Genomic DNA, 20396 nt, shown 5'->3' on the forward strand with positions numbered 1-20396 from the left:
CCTCTCTCTCCCTCTCTCCCTCTCTCCCTCTCTCTCCCTTTCTTCCTCTCTCCCTCTCTCTCCCTCTCTTCCTCTCTCTTGTTCTCCTTCTCCCTGTCTCCCTCCCTGTCTCCCTCCCTGTCTCCCTTCCACCCTCCCTCTCTGTCTGTTTTGTTTTTTGCCTTGTTTGGTTTTTACATTTTTTGTGTGTATGTGTGTGTATATGTGTATGTGTGTGTGTGTATGTGTGTGTGTGTGTGCGCACACATGCTCACAATGCAACTGTGCATATTAAAGGACAAACTGAGCAAAATGATTCCCTCTTTCTACTACAAGGGTCCCAGAGATTAAATTTGGGTCATCAGGTTTATAGCAAGCATTTTAACCCTCTGAAGCATCGTGTTGGCCCACAAGGCTGGCTTTATAATTTGGTTTCCTTTCTGCAAAATGTGTTAGTGAGTGATAATGTATGACATGTTTTGTTTAGAAAATTAACTATTTGTTTCATATCTTACTTATCGTATGACAAAATGAAAGTAGACTTCTAAGTTACAGACTTTTTTTTTCTTGAACTCTCTCTTCAAAGTTCTATTCAACTTTTCCTTATGGTACTTGTTGACTATTGGTCTCATGTGATCTTTAGCCTTAGATGGAGTTTACCACCCGCTTTGGGCTGCATTCCTAAGCAATCCAAATCCAGGAAGACCCGGGCCTAATTTACAGACTTTGAGTGAGATATTCTGGTAGGGAAATATATCAGCAGCTGGGCTTCAGCTTTAGGCTCAAGGATGTTCAAAGCCAGCTTTGACTCATGTTAAATTAGAGCAGCAGGACATAAAAAGTTAACTGTAATAAGAAAAATTAACATCAATAGTTATTCAGTGCCTGTTTTCTCAAAATAAAGGATTTTCTCAGGTTTCTACAATGCCAAATATCTGGTTATGATTTCAATTGTCATCATTATTTCCTGTTAGTGTTTTTAATATATTATTTATTTTTCTGTGTTCTGCCACCATGTAAGTGCAGTTCATGCATGCCCTGTACCCTCAGAAGTCACAAGAGGGCACTGGATCCCCTAGAAATGGAGCTATCTGCAATTGCGAGGCATCTTGTGGGTGTTGGGAATAGACCCCGGGTTCTCTCCACAGCAGCAAGTGCTCATAAGTGCTGTGACACGGCTCTAGCTCCTCCTCTCAGTTCTTCACCAGTGTGTTCTATAGCTTCTTGCAGAATGCACAGAACGACTTCAACTCAGCAGAGCCGCTTCCAAAATCTACACCAGAGATGGGACTCCCATCCTTACCTTGCATGGCCTGGTTCTGTGGGCCTTAGGTGAAAAACTCATCCAGAGAGACCCTAAGGGGCGAGAGAAAAGCACGGAGTCTATTGGGACAGAAGCCATAGCTGTTCAAAATACAGAAGGTTGGTCAACGTCTATAGACATGAGTTGGTTTTTATCTATGCTCTACCATGAAAAGGTCAAATATGATTCATTTAGTCACCAGGGCAAGAATTATACAATTATAACCAGCAACTTTGGTAAATGGTTCGAAGAGTATCAATGAGATTCTCATGGTGTCCTTGCCTTTCTGAATAAGTAAAAAGGAGAAAGAATGTATATTCCAGTTTTAGAACTGAAATGGTAAATCAATTCATAAAATTAATAACATTAGGCAATTTAACTACTTTGTAAAACATTAGCACTTTTTGTTCTAAAATTCAGAACCCAAACTGACTGGGAGCACTGAGGGAATTGTTGCTAGATGAGCATGGATCTCTTTCTACTGCTAAAGGGAGGGCCTCCCTGGGTGTGTTTTTCCTAGCCTCTGCTTTCCTTCCCTGACTTTGCTACCCCCACTGCTCCTGTGAAGCCTCAGAAGGCCAAGCGAATGCCCCTTTCTTGCTGCTCTTAGAACATCGTATCATAACTGTCTGCCCACATCTTTCTATGTCTCACACTATCTGCAGTTTAAGGCATGGAACTGCGCCATGAACACTGCTTTGTAAAAGCCAATGTTGCCAGTTGTGATATGACAGTGTGCTCTCAGTGTGAGATATCCTATTCCTGTCCTGAATGCCAGGTTTGTTTCTTAGTTCCAGGTTTCCATTGCTGTGAACAGACATCTTGACCAAGTCAACTCATATAAAGGACATTTAGTTGGGGCTAGCTTATGGGTTCTGAAGCTCCGTCCATTATCATCATGGTTGGAGCATGGCAGGCATGGTGCCAGAGGAGCTGAAAGTTCTACATCTTGGTTCAAAGGCAAACAGGAGAAGACTGGCTAGGAGGAGGGTCTCAAAGTCTATCCCCACAAGGTCACACTTCCTCCAACAAGGCCACACCTCCTAATAGTGCCACACCCTGGACCAAGCATATAGAAACCACCGCAGTTTGCAAGTCAGAACACCAGGTTTCAAATTGCAGATTTGCCAGTTGCAGCTGAATGACACTGGTCAAGTTCTGGAATCCATCTTCACCTCAGTTCTCTCATCCGTAACTGGGTAGACTAAATAATCACTCTCCTTACAGAATTTTCATGAGAAGCAAGCGAATATAGTGTTGATACAAAAACCCATAGAAAATTTTATATTAAAGGGAATAAAAGATAGTTGAATATGAAGCCATTTTGAGTAACCATAGCTAGGAAACACAGATCTAGGTTACCCTAAACTCCATGTTCCAAGACGGAAGTAGTTTTATAGTTTCACAAACCAAAATAAGTCATAAATCAATGCAAATTTAAAGTACATTGATGGTTACATGAAAGAGGGGGGTGAAATGGAGGGAGCTCTTTTATAAGCAAGCCCAGGATGCTATCTGATAACATTCTTAGGCCTTGGATAAGTGGAAGTTAGTGGTCTGGGTATCTTAAGTTAATAAGTTTTACAATGTTTTTTACATACTGGTCACAGGATGTTAGTTCAGACACAGAGATGGGTGAGGAATGGCTTTTCTGGAGGGTTAGAACTCCCCCAAGATAAGGTAATTAGCCTCTGGACTTCCCGTCTCTTCACAGTACTGAAATTCTAGTTGGTCCACTTCTGCAGGCACAATCTCTTCTTAAGTTTTAGTTCACTATGGAATGTATCTGCTTGAATTTTTTGTTTCCTTTCTTTTTATCCCATTATAATAATAAAAAAAAACCCACCTACAGTGTGAGAAACATTTTGTTCTATCAAAGATGGATGCCCTGTTAATTGTCCATAAGTCTTCCTCATTTTGTGAAACCTTAGTATGTGTCTCTTTGCCCACATCCTGGACATCATACTTTTCTGAGACTTGACCATCACACCCTTCCTTTTTGCACCAGCTATGAATTACCCAGGCTGTGAGGTCTAGCTCCCACCAATGGGATATGACACAGTCATCACTTACATTAGAATAAAGACTTAACCCTACTTCCCTCTTGAGTGCTCGCTCACCCAGCTCTGGTCAGCTTGAATCCTTTTGCTGAAGTAAATTACCTACAAATTTGCCTGTGTTGTTTCTTTGTACAATTCTAGGGATTTCCTTTCCTAATATACATGGCAATTCCAAAAATAAAATGTGTTTTTCACAGCAAGTGGGGAGTTCAAATCAAGTATTCATAGCTTTGGTTGACTGGTAAGATCAAGATCTGCATCTTCCAGAGGGACAACATGCTGGGTTGTCACAGAGATTAGGCAAGAGAGCCAAAGAGCTGTGTGAAGTCTCCTTGATAAGGACTTTAATCTCAATCACAAGAAAAGGAGCTCTAAAAAAAAAAAAAAACATTCTTTCTAAAAACCCCACCTCGGTGCTTGGGGAAATGGCTCAATACATAAAATGCTCTGTGCAAGCGTGGAAACTTGAGTTCAGATCTCCAGTGCCCATTGTATGACAGCTAGGATGGGTAGCGCATACCTGTAACTCTAGGGCTGTTTTTAGACATATATACTTGAATGCATGTTTAATATAATTTACATTTAATTGGTCCTTATGAACATGAACATATATTAGACCAATGCTTAGCTAGTACTTTTCACTCAGGACTTTTGTTTATCATAATTGTGTACATTATAGTATTTGATCTTCCCCATGAGTTTTAAGAAACACTGATTTGAACCCTGCAGGCCTAGATGATTTTTAGAGCACACAGGTCTGTCTCACCTTAGTCTTCCAAGGATCTTCATCTCAAACATGCTTTCAGAATCTGCTTTCAAATCTTCTTGGAAGGACAGAGTAAGGCCTCTCATCATGACTATCAGAAGAGTGTCTTTTTGATGGTACCCCTCCTTTTCCCATATTTCAGAACATATCATTGTGCAAGGCAGGGCCATTCATGGATTGCTCCTGTATGGAGTTGAATGTTGGTGTTGTCATTAATTTCTACAAAAGACCTTTAAATAAATGGCTGCTGAAATTCAGAAAGAGCACAACAGATGCTAAAATCACCTAGCTCTGCCTCAGCCTAACTCTGTCACTAAGTCCCACATATTTTAGTCACTTTTTAAAGAGTTATTTCTGAAGAGACCACCTCCAGAAGATAGACAGGGCCCCCAGTTGAGGCATGGGGTCGCCCACACATCTCAAAATTTTTGACCCAGAATTGTTCCTGATTAAAAAATATGTAGGGACAAAAATAGAGCGGATATTGAAGGAAATACCATCAAGAGATCACCTCAACTTGGGATCTATCATATGAGTAGGCACCAACCCCCTACACTATTGTTGATGTCATGCTGTGCTTGCAGGCAGGAGCCTGCCATGGCTGTCCTCTGAGAGACTGAACCAGCAGCTGATTGAGGCAGATGCAGATACTTACAGCCATTGGACTGAGGTCAAGGATCCCTGTGGGAGAGTTAGGGGAAGGATTGAGGGAGCTGAAGGAGATTGCAACCCCATGGGAAGAACAACAGTATCAACTAACTGGACCCCTCAAAGCTCTCAAAGGCTAAGCCACCAACCAAATACCATATATAGGCTGGTCTGTGCTCCCACTACAAATCTAGCAGAAGACTGCCTTGCCTGGCTTCAGTTAGAGGGAATGCACTTGGTCCTATGGAAGCTTGATGCACCAGAGAAGTGGGATGCAAGAAGGGTAAGGTAGGAGTGGGTGAGTTGGTGGGGGAGCACCCTCTTAGAGGCAAAGGGGGATGGGATAGGGGGCTCATGGAGGGGAACTTGGAAGGGAGACAACATTTGGAATGCATATAAATAAAATAATTAATAAAAGAAAGTTATTTCATTTTAAAATATTTGATGGGTTAGTCAATTCTTTGGTTGTCTATGATGTTTCTGATTAAATGTATGTGTTGGCTCCAGTTTGGGTAATAATTACAAAAACAACTAATTCATAAAGCATATTCATTCATTATTAACTGACAAGAGTGAATGTGTCCCTTGTTTCCCAGAACACTCAAGAATGAAAATGGAGAGCAGACTAGATTCTGTGAAGGGTATAGATAAATCCCTGCTTGCTCGTGTCGTCAGAAGCCCTATTGCTGTTTGGGTGTCTTGTGGGGAGCCTTTTCTGCCTCTAAATGGTAAGGTGCTTCCATGTAGTCAGTGGGTAGAGAGAAGGAGCAATACATTTTATGTCATGAGAAAATGAATTAAGTGTGTAATAATAATAATATCATATTTATGCAGAGGCAATTGGTCATTAATACATGCACAAAAATAGCTGTATGCATGTATCTGCACCATTGCTTGTTTTTCTCTTACTGGAATGGAGCATTCTGCATGGAGAAGTGTCTAATTTAGTTGATAAAGAGATACTTGGTGTATAAGGCAGAGAGTAATGGTATCCATTAGAAAATAACAAATGAGTTTAATTCGCACTGAGGACGACCTGTCTGCACATTTTCATTTTTAAGAATTGCACCCTTTAGGCAGTAGGTGGATGTTTAAAAAAAATGAATGGTCCCAAGCCAGGCTTTCATCACAGCCAAACAGTTGGTGGAAGCAGGAAATGAAATATGGCTATTGCATATGGTAAATCTATACAATAAAGTAGTTTTGATTTCATTTCTAGACCGCCTCTTTCCATACAGAAATGCCCTAAGCTCTCTCATCTTTCAAATGAAGTTTCTTTTAACAGCCCTTGCCTCCTTTAATTACATCTTTCTAATTCAATCTGTCTTTTAGAGCAGAAGGTTCTTTGTAAGTTATTGGTTCCTATGATAAATTACTTTTGATAACAGAGCACTATACAAAACATTAATTTTTTATTGTAGCTCCATGGAAATCAGAAAAATTAAAGAAACAAAACTGGCTGAAGAGGGACAAAATTTTGGCTGATTTGGACACCATGAAACACAAGATGCGACAGTTGAAAGGTCGGTATGGAAGACGCTGGTCATCTTGGTTAATCCCAAATGTAGCAACAGCTACCAATAAGTATTTTCTACTTCTTCATACCAAAATAGGTACCCAGTATTGCTGTGTAAACATTATGCTATGTAAATTTGAACAAGGTATAAAATCTAATAGCATAGCCATTTAGTACTAATTTTGTATCTGTAAACTTTATATTAAAAGAAATATATACATACACTAAAAAATTAAATGTCATCTTTCCTTGCTTTTGAAATACTCCTTTAACTGACATAGTAGAGATCTTAGAAATAAATAAAACAGGACCTGTGAATTTAAACAAAATCTTTTTGTTATTCTTTGGCATTTTATTGATGGAGAATAAAGTTTATTTATGGGACATTTTTCATTTCAGCAAATAGGACAAAACAATACTAAAGTCTTCATGGTCAAGCTCGGTGAGCCAAGGACTCATCTTAATACAACATGATATACACTTTTCATAGTGGAAGCAAACAGTGGGCATTGTGTGTCCTCTTGCACCATTCTCACAGCATCTTAAGTTCCTGGCTTTATGCTATTCCAACCATTTGAGACACGGGTGATTGCTCAGAGAAGCCTGTGGACTTGAGTCGAGGAAGGAATGCATTTCTATCTTTGTAATCTCTATCTTGGAATTTTGTCTTTTGATTATAAACACGATCTTCTGTCTGAAGTCTATGAACCTTGCTTCAACCAGAGCACACATAGTTCTCAATGTAAAAGGCAACTCTGGCTGGAACAAGTCGGTGTCTCTTCCTTGTCCACTCTGGGTCCAGTGCCATCCCAAGAACTGACTCCAGCTTTGAGAGAAACCATTAAAGACTACTACAAATGTCTGCTCCCCATACGACTAGACATTGTCACTTGAGTGTGCCAGGGACAAGCCCAAACTAGAGCTGTCACGTCAATCCAATGCCAGTGCATCCTCGTCTCCTCTATCTGCGGAGACAAAGTCTATCTCCGTCATCCACCCAGGCATTCTCTCACAGGAACCTGCAAGTGACTCTTGTTATCACTTCCCTTTCCTTCCTCAAGAGAGTCTTTAGAAAGTCCTATTACCTTTTTTGTTGATCTCCAATGAATTCCAACTTCCTTAAGTCTGTGCTGCTTAGTGTTTGTCGACTTGACAAGATGTAGAGTCATTTGAGAAGAAGGAACCTCAGTGGAGGATTGGTTCCATCAGATTGGCCTATGGGTACATCTTGGGGGCACTTCCTTGATTAGTGACTGATAGGAGATGACCTGGTCCATTTTGGGATCTGTCACCTCTGAAAGCAAGCCAGCAAGTAACATGTCACTGCTTCAGCCTTCAGCCATTGAGTTCCTCCTGTTTTGATTTCTCTCCTCTCTTTTCCAAGTTGCTTCTGGTTGGTGTTTTATCTAGTCAGCATTAGAGAATCTAACTAGAGGAGTTTCTATTGTTTTTATTCAAATTCAAGCATATCATCTATTGATTGGGCTAGTAGAACAGTTTCTAATTGGTCAACCTGCTTCAAGTCTCACCAGCATCCATTTGATGGTCATCAGCTTTTGTTTATCTTTGGCTCCCAAGAAAAGTGGGTCTCTTTACTAATTCTCAGTTGTGGAATAAAAATACTGATCATCAACTCATCAGTGAAGATGACTTTCAGTCCCGGCCAAATATGAGAAATGGAATATAAACCTCAAATAAATTCTTAACCTTTGAAAGTTGGGAAGCGACAGATATAGAGTAAAATAAATAAAGAGGGAGAGAGGTATATAGTAGGGAGAGGAGCTACTAATGGGAAATAGCCATGTTTTTTTGTTTTTTGAGTTGTTTTTTTTTTTTTGAGCAGACACTTCCTGGAACTCAGGCCCCACTTCTCTTTTTACTTCCTGCGATTCCATCAGGTTGTTGTCATAGCAGCTATCAACTGTACTAGCACAAGAAGGGTGTCTTGTAGGATGGAGATGGGATTATAATAAAGTCAGAGGCTGCCTTGAGGGGGTACTCTGGCAGCCAACAATTTTAATAAGCCCAGATTATAGCTATACATAACATCCTTGAAAACAAATAAGATTATGGTGGGTCAACAGTCAGCCCACTATCTCTGTACTCAGGTAATGTGAGCAAGGGAGAGACTCTGGAATTGAATCGATCCTCGAAAAATACAAAGGTGTTACCATAGCCCCAATATAAGATCTGCTGAGATTCCCTAGCAATGCTTAATAACGAGGCTGGTGCTTTTCAATACAGACCTCCATGCTCTCCCCTTCTGTAAGGTCTTCTGTCTCCTTGCTTGATTTGCTCCCCTTTTGAATTTTCTTTTAGAACCCTAAGCTTATCATGTGCTTTAAAAAGTCTGGGCTCTTGAGAAAATTTAATTCTTTCTACTTTCAGGCTTTCTCTCTCTTACCCTCTTAGATTCTCCCTTGTTGTTATTATTACTTGTTCTTTCTAAGGGGTTTCCCCTCCCATACATTCTATTCCTGGTGTAAAGCAGTTTGTTATTTCTTGAACTCCCTCCCTCTATAGCCCTCAAGATATTATTTTAATTACTTGTTCATGGGACTGTCCCCTTTAGGTGAGAAATGTTATACCCTTCTAATCTGTTCCTGGCTAGTTGTAGAATGATTGAAAAGGGGAAAAATGAATGGAATTTCAATCCATTCACTTCAGGGAATTTTCCAAGCCTCATTTCTTTATTGACTTAAATCAGTAGAAAGCAACATACTGAAAACATCATCTGGCAGAGTTGCTTTCGCTGAATCCTGGTTTTGTATTATGTCTTTAACTTTTGCTATAATTTGCAAAAAGACATCTAAATGTAACTTGGTACCATCCACAGCACCAACACTGAAGCAATCTATATTTGGTTGGTGAATGTCCATAATGGAGTTATGCACAAATGTATGTTCTCCTCAGATTCAATGCTAATTCTTGTCTCCACCTAAAAATTGGTGTGTGTGTGTGTGTGTGTGTGTGCGCGCGCGCGTGCATATATGTGTATGCTGCTTTCACACATAAGTTAACACGTAATTACATGTCTTACTCTGATGAAAGCCCTGTACTAGTTGGTATTATCAGAATAAATCATAGCCAAGTCTTAGCTCAGGAAACTGCAATTTGTATTTATTAGGGTTCTCTCCCTCTCTGCTGTCAATTTCACACATGCACACACACAGACAGAAAGACAGACAGACAGAGAGGTTAGCCTCTAAATCATGATCCTCTTGCCTTCTAAGTTCTGAGAGTATAGGCATGGACCTCTGCTTAATTCTACACATTTTCAGGGTTACCTGAAAGAGGAATAATGCAAGATGGGAACAGTGGCTGAGTTGACTATTCCCTATTACTGCAGCCATTGGGCACTGCAGAATGTACTATGTAAAAAGCATTGCATTACGCTGATTGGACTTCATTCATAAGCATGGTCAGTGAGTGCTATTAATAATAGTAATTATTTTGTAACCATTTTGTGTTTATGTAGCTAATATCAAATAATTATTACATGACTAACCCACAATAGATAATAAATATTGGTACCTGAGTCCTTGAGAAGACAGCGTATTTCCTGACTTGACATTTTAAAACTAATTAAACTCAGTATTACTAATCAGACCAAAGTATCACCCTTGCTACACGTGACCCAGGTAGGTAGATGTACTAATCAGAATCTGTCCCCAGACATTGATATTGCAAAAAGTGGGTGCCCCAATAAGGGATGGAATGAGGAGAAGTGATGAGAAAGGCAATATGAAGCAACATCAAATCACTCACACCCTCCAGCTAGCTTGGAAAAGGAAACTGGAACAGGAATCCTCAGTTTGTTTTGCCCAACTTCCAATAGGAGAAGTTGTCTGCCATCAGCAGGCTCCACTCATGTGAAATGGAATATTGGGAGCAGGGAAGAGGCATGTCTCCAATAGCAACTTCATGGCTATCCTCCAATGCCATGTAAACTAAAGCAGAATATATGGAAACTAAGACAAGAAAATAAAGTCCTTTATATACAACCCCTTTGCTTGGTTTCAGTTTGTTGTTCTTACATATGTGAATTTATGACATAGTTTGAAAGACTTTCCTCTGGCTAAAACCTTTTGTGCATTTTCACGAACATTGTGCTGCAAATGCATTTGTTTGCTTAGACCCTCTAGAAGCAAGGTGACAGAAATAAATGCCAAATAATCTATTTCCCTGGTTCCAGTTTTCAGTTTCTGGCCCTCTGCTGTAGAAATGATATGCTATTGCTGAATTCTGTTTATCTCAACAGCATTTGAATGTCTAAGGAGCATTCTAAATGTAATATTTGCTGGGGTAATATCTGTTTCACGAATTAATATTGTCTGCACAGAGTGAATAAAATTGGATAAAACCTGTATTTTTTTATGCATTTATTTTGAGCAAGACTACAGTGGTCCACAGCACTTTACCTAGTAAGACTGTCCCTTACTGGCTGATTGACCCAGCCACGCTTTCCCACATCCATAGATGGCACATGAGATGCAAGTGGGTATGGTGGGCTCCAGTTTACCAAGCACCGCATTGGAGAAGCTTATATCTCTTGCTGGATCTCCTCATAAATTTCAGCTGTGTTTATCAACTCCATTAATCCTGAGAGTTTTTTAGAGTGTTGTTTGTAGCCATTGCCGAGACTCTTCAAAGCAACAGGCAAACCAAGTGTACACTGCACTTCATTTCATAGCTCTCATTTATCTACCTGAGTGTGGCCTCCTCTGAGCCTCTGGTCGCATCTCAGGCCAGTACCTCCTGCCAGTTTCCCCTTTCTCAGTTTGTTTTTTAAATGTTGGGAATCGAACCTCTAGCCTTGAGTGTGTGCAGTAAGCGTGCCAACATTGGGCTGTGCCCTCAATACATTTTTATTTAATTTTTGAAACGTTGAGACAGAGACTTGCTAAAATTGCTCTAGCTAGCCTTGCATTCACACAGACAGGCTTCAAACTAGCCATCCTTCTGCCTCATCTTTCATGGAAGCTTAAGTTTCTGTTATTTATATACTGTTCTGCACAGTTACAGTTTATAGTTATAATCGTTTCCTTGCCATTTGCCTTTCCTCCTAAGTTTGAAGCACAGGCTCACTGAAACATACAGCCCAAAATCTACAACACAAAACAGAGCTTGTGTGCTTCTGAAGTTTTGAAAGTTTCTTCAGCTCAGAAAGAGAAAATAGTATTATATAAACAGGACTCTGAGAAAATTTTACAAGGATTCAAAGTAGTCTACTTGAAAGAATACAAATGTTTGAGTCACCACGCTTAATAAATTATACCCGCAGTTCCTCAGAATACAGTGTTCCAATAAATAGTTTCTCTTACTCCAGCCTTTTAAACAGCAAAAGGGCTCAGCAGAGGCATCAGAAGCGAACTGAGCTCATGGGGTATTATTAGATAGAAAAAGGGGGGCTTCCATCTCTTCTGTTAATATTATTTTAGAAATACTTAATCCCCAGGCTGTGAAGCTAATTGTATGGGAAGGCTTGTTATTAGTGGAAAGAACAAAACATATGTTCTGAGACTGGGAGATATGATGGGAACTGAGTAAGGTCATGAATTCTATTTGACTAAATTACTGCTAAAGCAGATCGCAGATGCCGTGTGAGGGCCAGGTGGAAATCAGCACGCCATCTTCCTCTTCCATCTGTAGGGTTCTGGCCATTTAGAGACCCATGCCTTAATATTGTTAAATATTATCACCTTTACACAGCTTGGCTTCTAGTATATTTTTAGTATTTTACCCCGTGTTCCTGATCATGTGTAGAAAAATTAATGCATAGAAAGTCAACCCAATTCCTCTGCAACTTGAAAGCCTGGCCTCAGAAACAACATCTCTTGGGACTCCTTTCCAGGGCGGCGAATAGCAGCATGTCAGCCAGCTACGATGGTTCCCACGCAAAGCCCTCTGCAGCCAGTGGTGGTTGAAGGAGGCTGGACTGAGCAGACTCAAGAGGAAAGGAAGCTCATGGAACTGATAAGACAGACAGAGGTACATTCAGACATTAAAGACCCTGCCCCTTTTAGCAGCTTTTAAAAGTATCGTGTTGACTTTTTAAAATCACACTATTAATATGCTCTCGGCAACTGAGCAGTTATGACCACCATAAGCATATGCCAAGCACTGAATTGGCATTTGGAGAGTAGGAATCCTGGAGAGAGTCAGCTCACATGAACGTCTGTTTTGTTTGAATGGTGACCAGAAATTATGACCTTAGCAAAGACGAGAAAAAGGCCCAGTGGATACGTACAAAGGTAATTACACTAAGTGTAGTCAAGTTGAACCTTATGGCTTCATCCGTCATGATTCCTAAGGGTGCGACACAGTACGAAAAAAGAGCAAGGAGCACAAAACTGATTACAGTGGAGACATTCAGGAGAAAGAAGACGAAAAAGTGGTTTCAGCCAATTGGTTAATCAGTCAAGATTGTCAGGCATAAGAAAGTTGAAGAGAGAAAGGTCAGCTATTGAAAGAGGACTAGGGAGAGAGACTGGGAAAAGCCTCTATACTTTGTGAATTTTTTTTTTAAATCAAGCTATATGTTACTATTTTAACAGGGCTTCTTAAATTCATGATTTGTGTTCAGTGCAAATTTTGAGTGTGTGTCTAAAACAAGGTGACTGGAATGAAGAACTTAGCATTGCTAGAGGCTTGATACCTAGCCAAGCTATGAAGGATAAATCCCAAGTCATGGTGCGAGTAACCAAGCATTGAGCTAGGATATGCTTGAGCTAGCATGAGGAGCTGCCAGGCAAGGACTTGGCAAAGCAAAAGGGTAGCAGCTGCATTTCAGAAACTTGTGAGCTAGGACTCTATACACACAGTCCCCTAAGCATCACTTAGCTAACGGAGATGAAGCATCAGTTCTAAGTCAACAGCCTGCTTGTGAGTGGCAAAGACATCTCCTGTAGGAGGAGCGCCACACACACATGTCCGGAAACAATTTTCTCAACATTGCAAACGAGTTAAGTGCTTTGTCAATGTGAATCTATCTGTGTTATTACCCCAATAGCTGTTGACGCCTTTAGTGCTTCAGGGAAGCAAGGAGAATTCACCCAAGAATATGGCAGGAGAGGCCTGGGTTTACTAGAGTTGTCTCAATATAAATTGCGATTGCATGGCATTTCTGTTTTCCATCATGTTCCTTAAGCATACCAGATTGTTCTCCACAAGCAGCACTCTCTGGACTCTGCTCAACAGGCACACCTTTCTGAAGGCCAAGAACTGCTGCCGTCCAGACTCTCTGTGATGGAAGGTCAATGTAAAGTAGAAAGGCAGCACAACCTATACCAGGCTCCCCGAGTGAAACGAGTGTGGGCTTACCAGAATGGAGGCAGACGTGTCGACGGCACTTATGTCTGGGCCAGTGCTTTGTCAGAGGTAAATCTAATGTGAATATCAAGTAGGGCTGGAATCAGACATCAGCTTTGACATCCCTAGATTGGTAGATCAGACAAGTTAATGAACTTTTCTGAACCTCATTTTCTCATTTGTCCGGTGGGAATCATACTTCCCACAGAAGGCTGATCAAATTATTAAACGAGCCTACATGTGTGAACGTGAGAAGTCTAAAGCTATCTGATGCGCGTGTGAATTCAAATATTACAAATGGCTGGCAGAGAACAATGCCAATAGCGTGCACTCCAGACCAAGACTATAACTTAAATCACTTAAGAGAAGGTGTGGTATCTCAGGCTTCTAATCCCAGCACTTGAGAGGTGGAGGCAGGAGGATGAAGAGCTTTGATTTCCATTACCTTTAGCTATGATATTGAATTTAAGGCCAGGTGGGGCTGAGTGGGACTTAGTTTATTTTTAAGAGTTATAATAATAATAATTTAACTCATTCACTTTGAATCTAACTCACCAAAGAGTTATGTCTACCCCCTGTTGTGAATTATTCACTAGACTTGTTCTTTATGGGAAAGAGCTGTAGTTCTTACAGAAAGCCTGTCATATTCTTATAACTCAACAACCGGGATTAACAAAATTTCCACTTTCCAAAGATAAATAAAGTATTGACCTAGGAGGAGGCAAGGAGTTGTTCATGAACTGTAATCTAAGGGATATAAATCTAAAGTTTGACATTATCTTTAAATGTCTTACTCTCTTTATGTTTAACGTTTGCCTTCATCTTTAAGTGGAACCCGAGGCAGGTGGGCTTCCTCTTCTGTTCGAAAGTCGTTTCTGATGCAGTGGTTTTGCTGACAGTGCCTCGCCTGCTTTATTTTGTGAAGTATTTGCATAGACCTTCTTGGAAGGAGAGGGATTCCCAAAACTAATGTTGTCAAAATACCAAAGGGGGATGAAGAGATGAGAGGACATAACAGACAGGCCTAGGGTCGTTCAGGATGCTGACGAAGAAGCATCTCAGCTGAGCCTAGCTCTGAGGCCTCTCCAGCCTCCATGGGAGAGAGCCTCTTTTTGAGGATAGAACCAGGGTTGCAGCCACATCTCAGGAGTTGAAGGCTAACCTGCAGCACTTGAGAACCAAGGTGAAAATTTAGAACATCCAAAGTGGGCAATAGAAAGAAAATGCTTTGTACACCTGGAGGCAAACAGGAAAATGGGCATTTTCAAAAATGAGTGGCTAAATGTTCTTCTTCACATTGGTCTCTTAGGAAGACAAGAGTCAGGCTGGGCTGTGGTGGCACACACCTTTAATCCCAGCACTTGGGAGGTAGAGGCAGACAGATGGAGGCCAGCCTGGTCTACAGAGTGAGTTCCAGGACAGCCAGGGCTACACAGAGAAACCCTGTCCTGAAAAACCAAAAAGAAGAAGGAGAAGGAGAAGGAGAAGGAGAAGGAGAAGGAGAAGAAGGAAGAAGAAGAAGAAGAAGAAGAAGAAGAAGAAGAAGAAGAAGAAGAAGAAGAAGAAGAAGAAGAAGAAGAAGAAGAAGGAGAAGAAGAAGGAGAAGAAGAAGGAGAAGAAGAAGAAGAAGCTAGAGTCAGTGTTGTTGATGCTGCTGAGAGAGCACTTAGCCTTGACAATCATTCAGTGAAAGAATATACAGAGATAGAACGGAGCTTGATGATATGAGGAAAGGAGCCTATCTGACACAGTGTAACAAAACTTATAGGGAACTTTGTTGCTGGAAATATTAAAAATGAATCCACCCCGCAAACTCTCTTTCTGGCGGCACTATCCAGCTACAACACTATATTCAGGTAGTCTCTTGCTATATTTTCCCAGCTAGCAGCACCATCTCGCTCACATGCAACGCTTTACACACACCCCTGTCTAGGACCTGGTAAAGCATGACTCTTAAAGCTTAATTATCTATTCAGGTTTATATAATAATAAGATCACAATTTACAAGATGCCAATACAATAATTTCAGAGCCCAATGATAAAGACAATGTTTTAACCCAATTATCCTAACCTTGTAAAAACCTTAACTTGGTTGTTATAACCACCCGGGGTCTGAATCGTCATCTTCCCCTGCCTCCATGATGATGATCTCTGCCCCTTCCTGCTCTCTGCCCTTTTCCCTCCTCAACTTCTAGCTCCACCTCTCTATTCCTGTCCAATCACAGGCCTGTCTTTGCCCTAATGTGATTGGTCAGAGAAAAGGCGGCGACAGAACTTTCCAGAGAATACACATAGAAGCTGGCTTTTTGATCCGCAGGGCTCACGCTGTAGAGTATGAAAGGCACTCCGTATCTAGAGTTCTGTAGCTTGTTTTAATACGTGGAAGCCATATTTATAGAAGTTGTGAAGTCTCATTCTAATTTACATCAGTGGGCAGACTTTTATACGCTTTTGAAGCACTGTGTAATTGACAGATTAACATCAATAGTAGACAACACTTGATGAAGGATCTCATTAAATTATGATGTCAGGATGACAAAGACTCCTTACACTCATAGGCAAGTTGTTTAATGTAGATTGTTACATTATCAAACAAAGCAGTCCATTATGTAAAAACAAGCATATGCACTTTAATGACATTCTTAGCGATATTGACTATATTTGACAAGTTTTTAAATTATACACTTTTTTGTTGCTATCTTTAATTTTTTAAGTTAGCATAAAAAGTATTGGGTCAGATCCTTCAGGGAGATTTTATACGTTTGTGTGCCATGCTTTGCCCTCAGTTGCCCCCACTATCCTCTCCTGCACCAGGTCCCCTCTCTTGCCCACTTCCCCACCGTTGCCCTCCTGCCCTAGTCCCTCTGGTCTCCCTTCTTCCCAGTAAGTCCTGTTATGTTTTCCTTTCACATATAATCCTTAGCCCTCTGTATCTCATATGTCCCGTAAATCCCATTCCATCCCTCTCCTAACCCACTTTCTAGTTCCATGGCCTATAAACATAGACACACACATACATGTGTGCACATGTATAACTTAAAATTTATGTTCCATGTAGAAGGACAAATGTCCAATGTTTGCCTTTCTGAGTCCGACTTATAAACTTGCTTAATGTGATTTCCAGCTGCATCCACTCTTTTGCATGCGTCATGATTTCATTTTTTTTTTATGGTTGCACAATATTCCATTGTGTATATTGTATGCCACACTCTCTTATCCATTCATCTACTGATGTGTGGACATCCAGGCTGGTTGCATTCCCTGCCTCTTGTGACTATGGATACGTCAGTATTTCTGTGGCATGCTGACTCAGTGTCTTCCAACTGGATACCTATGCTGGTATAGCTGGGTCGTTTAGTTCAAATTTTCAGTTTCGTGGAAAGCCTCTGTATTGATTTTCATAGTGGCTACACAGGTTTATATTACCATCAGCCAGGTGTAAAGCTTCCTGCCCCACCCTCATCTTTGCCAACATTTGTTGTTATTTGTTTTCTTCATGGCAGTCATTCTGATTTCCCTGGCAGCTAAGGTTAGAAAGTATATTTTAAACTATTTGCTGATCATTTGCATTTCTTCTTTTGATAAAGACTGGTCAGTTCATTAGCCCACCTTTTGATTGAAGGATTAGACCTCAGTACTGAGGTGGGTGCAGGCAGAGGGCCTGTCCTTGTACTTTCATGATTTGTTAAGGCCTAGCCTGAGGATATTCCCTGCTTTCAGGACCACAAGGTAGCCAGTTTTTATCAATACACTGTTTTAAAAAAGCACAAAGCCACTGTCCTCTGAGTCATACGGTGTGATAAGATTGGATTGTTCTCCAGTGTTGACTGTATCCCTTAACTAGATTTAAAGCTCCTGAAGGCTTTGGGCTTGTCTTGAGGGTGAAATTGCTTGTTTTATCCAGGTTACCTTTTGGAAACAGTTTCTGAGTCCTCTTCTAGGCCAAGGAGCTGTGTCATGGCAGCTGCGTTCACCTTGCTCATCTGAGTAATGGCATGTGCTGCCTTTGCTCTTTCCTGGGACCCTTTCCTTCTTTTATGGATTTCAGGATCAGATCGTCTCTGCTCTTTTAAAAATAAAGTCTATTTTTTAATTTTTAATCTCTCTTTGCCAACTCTCACAGAAGTAGCCTCTAATCTGTCATCTTACTGGGCTATTTCCTCAAGTTGAAAAGAGTATGAAAATACATTCAGGCTTTAAATGGGTACAGAGAAACTGATGCTCCCATATTGATAGAAACTGAACTTTTTAGAGAACAATTACTTGGTTGTGAATCATAGAAACAAGTATACTTCTGAATGCATCCACATTAGCTTTTTGTCTCTGTGCCAACATAACAGACAGACTTTTGGGAGAAAGGATTTGTCTTAACTCATGATTCCAGTCATAGCTGGGAGTCCATGACAGAGTTCACGGTGACAGGAGCATGTTCTATTGTTTCTCATATTTTGGTAGACAAGGAATCAGAAAAACAAAACAAAACAAAACAGGGGATGGCCATGGTCTCCAACCAGCAAGCATTGCCCTGCCAACAAAGCCCCACCTCTTAATAGTTCTACTAACTACTGCTACCAGGATAAGGACTAGATATTAAAGCCCATGAGACTGAGGGGTGACATTTCACACTCAAACCATAACGTATCCCAAGAACATCTTTTATGAACGTATGCAAAGTTTGTTTGCTAGAGATATTAATCACAAAAGTAGTTTCAATAGAGAGAAACTAGAAATAATTTTAAAAATTATCAATCGGAAATTGGTTAAATGAATTATAGACCATAGGGTGGGATATCATAACTCAATTAAAATCTGCTTTAAGAGAGAATAAAAACAACAAATATGGTTGAGATACACTAAGTAAAATAAGCATAATCTAAAGCATGTGGAATTAGATTCTAAACACACATACATGGGTAAATTAAAACAGCATTGGAGGACTTAACTGCTCTAAGCATTCACTTTGTATTGGGTCATAACATGGGTTAGTTTTATTTTTCTTTCTTGTGTGTTTGTGTGTTCTGTGTATTTTTTTATGATGAATGAAGATAGTTCTTATAGGATACAGAAATCAGTCATCTTCTCAGAGAAGAACTAACAAATGTGATGAAGGTCAAGTTAGTAGAAGTTCAGTAGGGCCATCAAGGGAGGGTTTGCCCACCCTCCTTTGATTCCTTTGACTACAAAGGAATTCATTGCTTCCTCCGACAGACCCTGAGAAAGGGCTATGCATCAACAACTTCAACAGGGACAGTATAAGGTTCCATGCAAAGACATGAGTGTTTGAGGTGATGCAGTATGTTAAATAGATGGTGCTTACATCAAGGAATAGGGAGAAATATGACTGTCTTGAGGCATTGTTTGAAAGTGATGGCATTAGTCCACTTGGGCCATGTTGTGGTTTTCCCTCTCAGGCTTGGTGTTTGAAGATCTAGTCCCAAGCTGGTGGCACTGTTTGAGAAGGCTGTAGAGCCTTCAGCACGTGGAGCCTTCCTGAAGGAAGTAGGTCTCTGGAGGTTCATCTGGAGACTTTCTAGGCTGGATGTCCCATTCGTGGCTGCATTTCTGAGCTTGATCACAGCATGACCAGCAGCCCCACTCCTGCTACCATGCTTTCCCTCTGAGGACTGAAGGCCACCTTCCAACTGTTTCCTCTCTTGGCCTTTTCTTTGTGTGTAGGGAAAAGGAACTCTGTTGTTTCTTCTTCTAAGGAACCAGCCCTGTTAGATTGAGCCACTCCCTCATACCCTTGTTGAAACTTGTGCATCTCTTTAGAGTCTCCATCTTCAAATATGACTGGATTAAGAATAAGGATTTTAACCTGAATGTTTTGGGGAGGGGCAAAACTGTCTGTAATATTATCTGAGACTAAAATGATCAGACCATAGTTTTTCTCTGAAAAACAGAAAGGGCTTTGGGAAAACGGTTTGGGAGAGACCCTACCACCTTGGTATGAACAAGCATTATTAGAGAAGTTGATCCCACCTTCTTCCTTTCCCATGCTTTATGTTGTTTTTAAATTAGGAGGCTGCAGAGAGTCTTGGTGATCGGTTAGAAATGTGTCCTCACAGACTATCTAGCTGTAAGGAGTACTTTTGGAAAGTGGACTGTGTGAGGAAGGAGGTAGCTGGAAGGGTGGAGCTCAGATGTCTTGCAGGGGCCTAGCGAAGAAAACAATGCAAAGACACTGGGATTCTCCATGGCTGGACTTTTACTGGAAGAATGGGAAATAGGCACATTGCAAAGTACTTCACTCTACTACCTTCAACGTTGTGAAACCCCCAGATGGCATTCAAGTCTCAGGCAGCACAGACTCTCTCTCACTACCATGGCTACTGTGGATGATTTAACCACACACTCTCCAAACATTGCTAGAGCAACACTCAACTCCAGCTGATGTTGGTTTATCAGTTATCAAAGCACCAGGCAGCTCTCTTTCCAGTGCCAGTGGCTCTCTTCAGGACCAGCATCTTTTTTCTGGTTTATGTTTGCCCAGGACCCTTTTCCCTAGTCCGAGACATTTGTCTTCTCCCATCTCTGTAATATACTTGGTATCACAGCATCTTATGATCTCCGTGTTTGTTCTCAGCTGAGGAATGGCTCTGAATGCTGGAGTTGAAGCTTTGAGAATAAGAAACGCATCTTTTCCCTTTAGATCAGCAAGCGTCTCATGCCCACTGGTACACACAGTGTACCATCAAGTGTATTCATCAAGTTATATTCATTTTCCCAATTCTAAGTAAGATACATGATACATGATACAGGGTACTATCATCTAAGCGGTAAGGTATTTTTTTTTCTTTTTTTTTTTTTTGA

General features: G+C 40.7%; 1 protein-coding gene across 5 annotated transcripts in view; it reads left to right on the forward strand.

Annotated features, from left to right (window-relative positions):
- The window catches only part of LOC116090599 (doublecortin domain-containing protein 1-like), a 191159-nt gene that overhangs the window by 162509 nt on the left and 8254 nt on the right, over window positions 1-20396 (forward strand). For all 5 annotated transcript variants that reach the window (XM_031371256.1, XM_031371258.1, XM_031371259.1 and 2 more), the window contains 5 exons: window positions 1200-1401; window positions 5353-5484; window positions 6178-6279; window positions 12127-12263; window positions 13473-13652. In XM_031371256.1, the coding sequence (XP_031227116.1) occupies window positions 1200-1401; window positions 5353-5484; window positions 6178-6279; window positions 12127-12263; window positions 13473-13652 (753 nt within the window). The remainder of the gene's footprint in view (window positions 1-1199; window positions 1402-5352; window positions 5485-6177; window positions 6280-12126; window positions 12264-13472; window positions 13653-20396) is intronic.

The sequence above is a fragment of the Mastomys coucha genome, unplaced genomic scaffold, assembly GCF_008632895.1.
Source record: "Mastomys coucha isolate ucsf_1 unplaced genomic scaffold, UCSF_Mcou_1 pScaffold15, whole genome shotgun sequence".
NCBI lineage: Eukaryota > Metazoa > Chordata > Mammalia > Rodentia > Muridae > Mastomys > Mastomys coucha.